This window comes from Miscanthus floridulus, chromosome 18, assembly GCF_019320115.1.
Source record: "Miscanthus floridulus cultivar M001 chromosome 18, ASM1932011v1, whole genome shotgun sequence".
NCBI classification, from domain to species: domain Eukaryota; kingdom Viridiplantae; phylum Streptophyta; class Magnoliopsida; order Poales; family Poaceae; genus Miscanthus; species Miscanthus floridulus.
Window position 1 is genome coordinate 119,446,839 of NC_089597.1, and position 6,153 is coordinate 119,452,991.

Below are 6,153 nucleotides of genomic sequence, written 5' to 3' on the forward strand. Positions count from 1 at the left end.
CGCAAGATATATGGCTTAGCAAGACAAGGAAAGAATTTCTCCTTTTCCTTTGGCAAAAATCTAGCCGTGCCTGTCGAATCTTTGATGGAGTATTAAACATAGATTAATTATAAAACTAATTATACAGAATGAGGCTAATTTGCGAGACGAATCTATTGAGTCTAATTAGTTCATAATTTGACAACGTGATGCTACAGTAACATTTACTAATTATGGATTAACTAAGCTTAATATATTCGTCTCGCTAATTGATCTATTCCTGTGCAATTAGTTTTATAATGAGCTCACGTTTAATCATCATAGTTAGCATCCGAACGTTCGATTTGATATGACTAAACTTTAGCCCCTGACCCGGACACTAGTCGCAGGGCAAGGCGAGCAAAAGGCTGCCCCCTGGATTGAAAGATTCTTTGAGATTTCAATTGGGCAAAGTGATTCCGATCCGCCATGCCTCCTCTGATCCTCTGCATTCCGTGCCTCCGAGACTAGCGCTTTCGTGTCGTGTATTACAGCTCTTACTTACCCTGATACCCTCTCTAACCTCCTTCTCTTCCTCAGCTCCTCTCTATATAGCGTTCAAGTGCATAGCTTACTACTTAAGCTTATTGGAAAATTGTAGTTAGGAGTTGCGCATTACATTTAGGACGAAGATTGGGCTTTTAGTTTGGTTTGTTCACGAATTGTTCTTCTTGCATGCACCATGGATGACGATCTGAAACATCTGAGGTAGTAAATTGCAAGAGACCTTTGTCACTTCGTTCGTCTATTGGCGTCTACTACCTCCATTCCTCCATCTTGGTGCTCAAATTCACAACCATATATGCGGTGTTTGCACAGGGTCAGCTTCTCTGGGGTGAGGCAGGAAGATCGTGGCGGCGGCGGCGAGACAGTACCAGTACCATCTCAGCAAAGGACAAGTTCACGCAGAGGTGAAACTAAATTAGATGAGACATGTGTCGTTTTCACCTAATCATCTACGTTTCCAACGGTTGAAATTTGTCGAGGCAGGTGACTGATGACTGATGACTAATCCAAGCTTGCATTTCTGTTTGGGGCCAATGAGCAATGCAGCAGAGGAGTACGACGCGGCGTATGCAGCCACGGTGGCAGCAGTCGCCTACGCCATCGCCGCGCGAGAGGAGGAGAGGCTGTTAGCGTCTCAAGAGAGGCCGCCGTATGCTGTCGCGGACAAGCTTGCGCGTGGAAATGGAAACAAGCAGCAGCGTCCTGCTGCTTCTTCTTCCATGGATGATGGACCTGCTCGGACCACGCCGCAGTCCAGCAAGTCACCACGTACACCCAAGCGAGGCGAGAGCCTGAAGAAGCCAATTTTCGAAGGCAGCAGATCCTCTTCCTCGAGATGGTTCACTGGTAAAGAGCCCATAGACGACGATTACCAAGATGAACAAGGTGGTATATATATTATCTAACTGTAATTTTTTTGAAAGAATATCTAACAGTAATTTTGAGATTTTCTTTTTTGCTAACGTGTCATATTCATTTGGGTAAATTTTCAGCTAATGTATCAGTGAATCGGCCACTAAGACCGGCTCAGAAGAAGCCAGCAGAGGGTGCAGTTTCAGATGAAAGGCCCCCTGCTTTCACTGACCCTGCACCACGCGTAAGGAAGGACCCCAGTTTCAGCCGGAAACCTTCAGAAAAGAGAGGAAGCAGGAGATTCGAGCAAGATCAGGGGAACCAGACGGTGGCGGCACAGCCAACGGCACGGCCAATGGACAGCAAGACGTCGAGCTCGTATTCGGCGGCCGGTAGAGAGAGTGGTGGAGCTGCTACCACGTCTGGTGGTGGAGTGGCGTTCTCCAGCGAAAACGAAGCCATGGCAGATGCCTGGGAGAAGGAGAAGCTGGCGAAGATCAAGAAGCAGTAAGCTAGCGGCTGGTGATCAGTTTGGTTTTGTTTGGAGGCAAAATCGACTGGTTTTGTTTGATTTGCCACCGATTTAATTTGTGGCAGGTACGACGAGACGATGCAGACGATTGCTGAATGGGAGGTGGAGAAGAAGGCCAAGGCCAGGCGCCAAAAGGAGCTGAAAGATGAGGTTCATTTCGTTATGCTTTGTTCAGAAGATTTATCGGAACGTACGAACTTGTTTAGTTTTATTAATCTTGCCGATCGATCTGATCTCTTGTAGAGTGAGTCGGAGAGGAAGCGTGCTAAGGCGCTGGAGGAGTACAACGAGGAGATGTCGAGGATCAACAAGGTGGCCGCCGCGTCGAGGCTGACGGCGGAGGAGAAGAGGAGGAGCGCCGAGAGGAAGGCCAGGGACAAGGCACACACCATACGGTCCACGGGGAAGCTTCCCGGGACATGTGGGTGTTTCTGATGATGAAACCGCGCACCACAGTCCAAGATGAGTCGATGTGCATGTGTATGTATATGTGTACATAAGCCTCGATCGAGACCGGCACATGGATCATTTGCGACTGAATCGAAAGGGAACGACATGAATATTTGAGCATTGATGTGAGGCAAGCATCTTTGTTCAGAATTTCGGATGGCTCACAAGCAGCATCCCAACTTTCAGCCTATAACCTTTGCATGTGCTTGCGTGCGTGTGTGTGACCCTTCTCCTTCAATCGCTGCAAATGGAACCTCTTACCACTGCCTTCCGAAAATATCCAGCAATTTTTAGTCTATTTGTTCTATTTATAGAGGTATATCTTACAGACAAGCCTCTCTAAAAATAAAAGCTGATTTTCATAGGTAAACCTCTTAGGAGACCCATCTTAGAAAATAGACCCAAAGCCTAACTTAAATTCTCAGCCACCTCCTCCTATCATCTTGGCTCTCTCTCCTCTCTCTCCCCGTAGCAGGCCTCCATAGCCTCCACTTTCCCACTGCCTGCCTCTCCACCTTCCAACTACCCGAAGGCGGATCCAGTCAGAGGCGTGGCAGCACGGTGGTTCTGGTCGAGAGCATGACAGATCAAGTGACAGTAAAGGCAGATCCCCCTCCTTCCCGTGGCAGCGTAGCATGCATACCTTTTTTGCACATATCATTGGGTGAGACACCCTGCCCCTCCCTGCGCCCCTGTGGGTGCGGCTTCCTTGGTGTTGGTTGTCGTCTTTGTGGTCTTGGATGTCGTTGACGTGCTCCTTTACTCCATGTATGCCCTTCTAAATGGAATCCTTGAGGACATCTCAATGCGATGCCAGAAGCTATAGTAGCGAGACTGCAACAATGGAGGGTGACAACCACGATGAGGTATCAAACACACTGTAGCCTAGGAGGAACACGCGCCACCTGGGATGCACTATTGGCCCTTCGGACATGTTATCGAGGGGAGAGGAGAGGGGCGCCACTGCGCCAGAGACGGTGGCGTGTGCAAGTTGTGTGCCCCTTGGCAGGACAATACTAGCGCCAAAGACAAAGGCAGCAGCAGGAACTTTGGAACCAGTGGCGAGTTCGTCGGTTGGAGGATTGGTAGTGAGCTTAGTAATGTGTTTAGTAGAAAACCCTAGTACGAGCAGCAAGCTGCTTTTTCTAGGTACTCTAGCCTGCCTCAGCTATATGTCTCTAATTAACGGAGACCATACCATAGGTGTACACACCTGTGTAGTACTTTACCATTTAAACTTATTACGTACCTCTAAATTATAAATCCTCTCATGCATCACTGCCTTGCCTCGCGAAACAACAATGCAATAAACTAGCTAAAATTTGGCACTATTGAGACAACTTACATAGCGATGCACGAGCGTGAACATAGTGTTTCCTTTTGTTCTTTTTGTCCCACAAATTTGGGATGTAGAGCCACGACGAAACCTTGAACATTTGAAAAATACAGATTTTTATGCGCAAAAAAAGAAAAATACAGATTTTAAATTGTTCTAATTTTGGTGGAAGATATCCAAATACAATCCCACTAGCTAATAAGCACACAACACGCGCACGTTCAGATGTCAGATGGTTTGTTTCTTGCTCTTGGCACCATAATTGGGAAGGAAAGAGAAGAAACGAGAGGCACTGGTTGAGGAGAGGGAAAGCGACGAAGACGACGGCAGCCGGTGAAGCCGACCGCCGACGAGCTAAGTCAAGAGGCCACAGGCCAGTAGTAGACATCGGAGGACTGGCCCAGGTGAGCCAGCCAGCCAGCGAGTAGCGTGTGGATCTATCTCCTGATCTCCTCTTTGTCGTTTGATCTGGCTGCACGTACGTACGCAGACAGCGAGCGAGGCAGGTGAATATCTGGCGGCTGAATGCTGTGACGGTGACGCCACTGTAGACTGTACCGTGTCACGGAAGCAAAGAATCTTGTTGTCACGACTCACGACGCAGGCGAGAAAGATCTTTTTTTTTTGGCATGTCGCGGCCACCGGGCCGTCGACCCTTCGTCTCCACCAGCCAGTAGAAATTTGTAGATAAAAAAGTCCGTTATCGCGAAATTCAGCTTTTCCTCACTCAACTCTAAAACCAAAAATAATTTCTCCTTCATCTCTCAAAACCAATCACTTTTTCCCTAGGTGATTTGTTTCTCTTTCACATTTATTTCAGCTAAATCTTTAAAAAATTATAGTAAATTATAGAAAAATCATAAAATAAAAAATCAAATTTTGTTGGAGTCAGATCTATACAGTGAATATATGCTTTAGAACAAAGTTTTTGCTGTAACTTTAGATCTATGTTTTTCTATAATTAATTCATAGCTGCAGTTTATCTCATCCAATTATGGTGAAATTTTTATGGTAGGTTAATTATTGCATGCTTGAACTGTAACCAAAATTTCATGCTCAGTCATACATCATGAAATTTTTAGCTCACCATAAAAATTTCACCATAATTGGACCAGAGAGAACTGCAGCTATGAACTAATTACAGAAAAACATTGATCTAAAGTCACAGCAAAAACTTTGTGCTAAAACATAGTATATTATATGTTCACTGTATAGATCTACTCTTATAGAGTCCAACACAATTGGATTTTCTATTTCATGGTTTTTCTATGATTTACTATGTTTTTTTTCAAAGATTCAGTCGAAATAAACATAAAAGAAAAAAAGAGAGAAACCACCAAGAGAAACGGTCAAAGAGGTCAAGTGACCGATTTTGAGAGATAAGGGAGGAACTATTTCTGATTCTAGAGTTGAGGGAGGAAAATAGGACTCTCTCTTTATCTCTTTGCTCCTTGCTTGAGGCCGGCATCCACCGGCTCACCCAGCCCACTTCCTAGCGGCTCAACCAGCAGCCTCTAGGACTCCATCGCCACCCATCAGCTGGCTCGTGGCTTCGTAGGCCAGCATGGTGCGTTGCTCACCCCGTTCGTTTGTTGTTTTAGCCAGCCTTATTCAACCAGTCAACAGTGTTTTTCTCTCACAATAAACCAGTACCAGCCAGCCCAATCTAGCCTAGAAACCAACCAGCGAACACGCCGGTTAGTTGCTACTGCCACAGAAACTAGATAGCAAGGCTGCACCACCGTACCAGTGGATGATCGATGGCGACCATGCATTAGGTGGTGTCCGATGACACGATGTGCACTCGGAGGAGAGGATAGACGATGGCGCATGCAAGTTGTGCGTCGCTTGGCGGGACAACACTATAGCTGACGAGAAGGCGAATGTTGGAACAGGCGGAGACCTCACCTCATCAGCGCATGACGGGGGGTGGACATACAGGTTCTCGAAGCTGCAAGGACACCGTTTGCTGGTTTGAAACTGACTAAAAACACTATTCCGGTTAAATTGTTGTGAGAGAAAAACACTGTTCCGGCTAAAAAATGAAGCCGAACAAACCAAATATAGAGTAAGCAGAACACGACCATCGACCGAGGGCGGACAAGGAAAAATGGCCCGAATAATCTCGATGGTAGTTGCGGCATTATTATGAGAGTGAAGACGACAGCCGGTGAGGGTGAGGATGACCGCCGACGAGCCAAGTCAGAGTGGACAGAAAGTATATATGTAGCCATCGGACGGGTCCTGGTGACACCCGTTTCGCTCGCGCACGGGTGAATATGGTGGCTGAATGTGAGGTTGACGCGACGGAGACGGAAGCGTAGAATTTTGTGGCCACGGCCACGGGCGCAGGCGAGGGAGATTTTTTCTCGTGCCATGTCGCAGCGGCCACAGGTCCCGTCGTCGTCGACCATTGCGTCTCCACTCTCCACTCTCCACTCTCCACCAGCCAGTAATT

General features: G+C 47.0%; 1 protein-coding gene across 2 annotated transcripts; it reads left to right on the forward strand.

Moving 5' to 3' along the window:
• The first annotated feature begins 607 nt into the window (after positions 1 to 607).
• On the forward strand, positions 608 to 2,612 carry LOC136522805 (uncharacterized). 2 transcript variants are annotated; one of them, XM_066516607.1, is made up of 6 exons: positions 608 to 726; positions 838 to 929; positions 1,072 to 1,410; positions 1,518 to 1,884; positions 1,975 to 2,059; positions 2,153 to 2,612. In XM_066516607.1, the coding sequence occupies exons 1-6, from the start codon at positions 701 to 703 to the stop codon at positions 2,342 to 2,344; spliced, it is 1,101 nt and encodes a 366-aa protein (XP_066372704.1). In that variant the 5' UTR covers positions 608 to 700; the 3' UTR covers positions 2,345 to 2,612. The 2 variants fall into 2 exon arrangements, with proteins under 2 accessions (XP_066372704.1, XP_066372705.1); XM_066516608.1 differs by having other exon boundaries at positions 1,075 to 1,410.
• Positions 2,613 to 6,153: the final 3,541 nt, after the last annotated feature.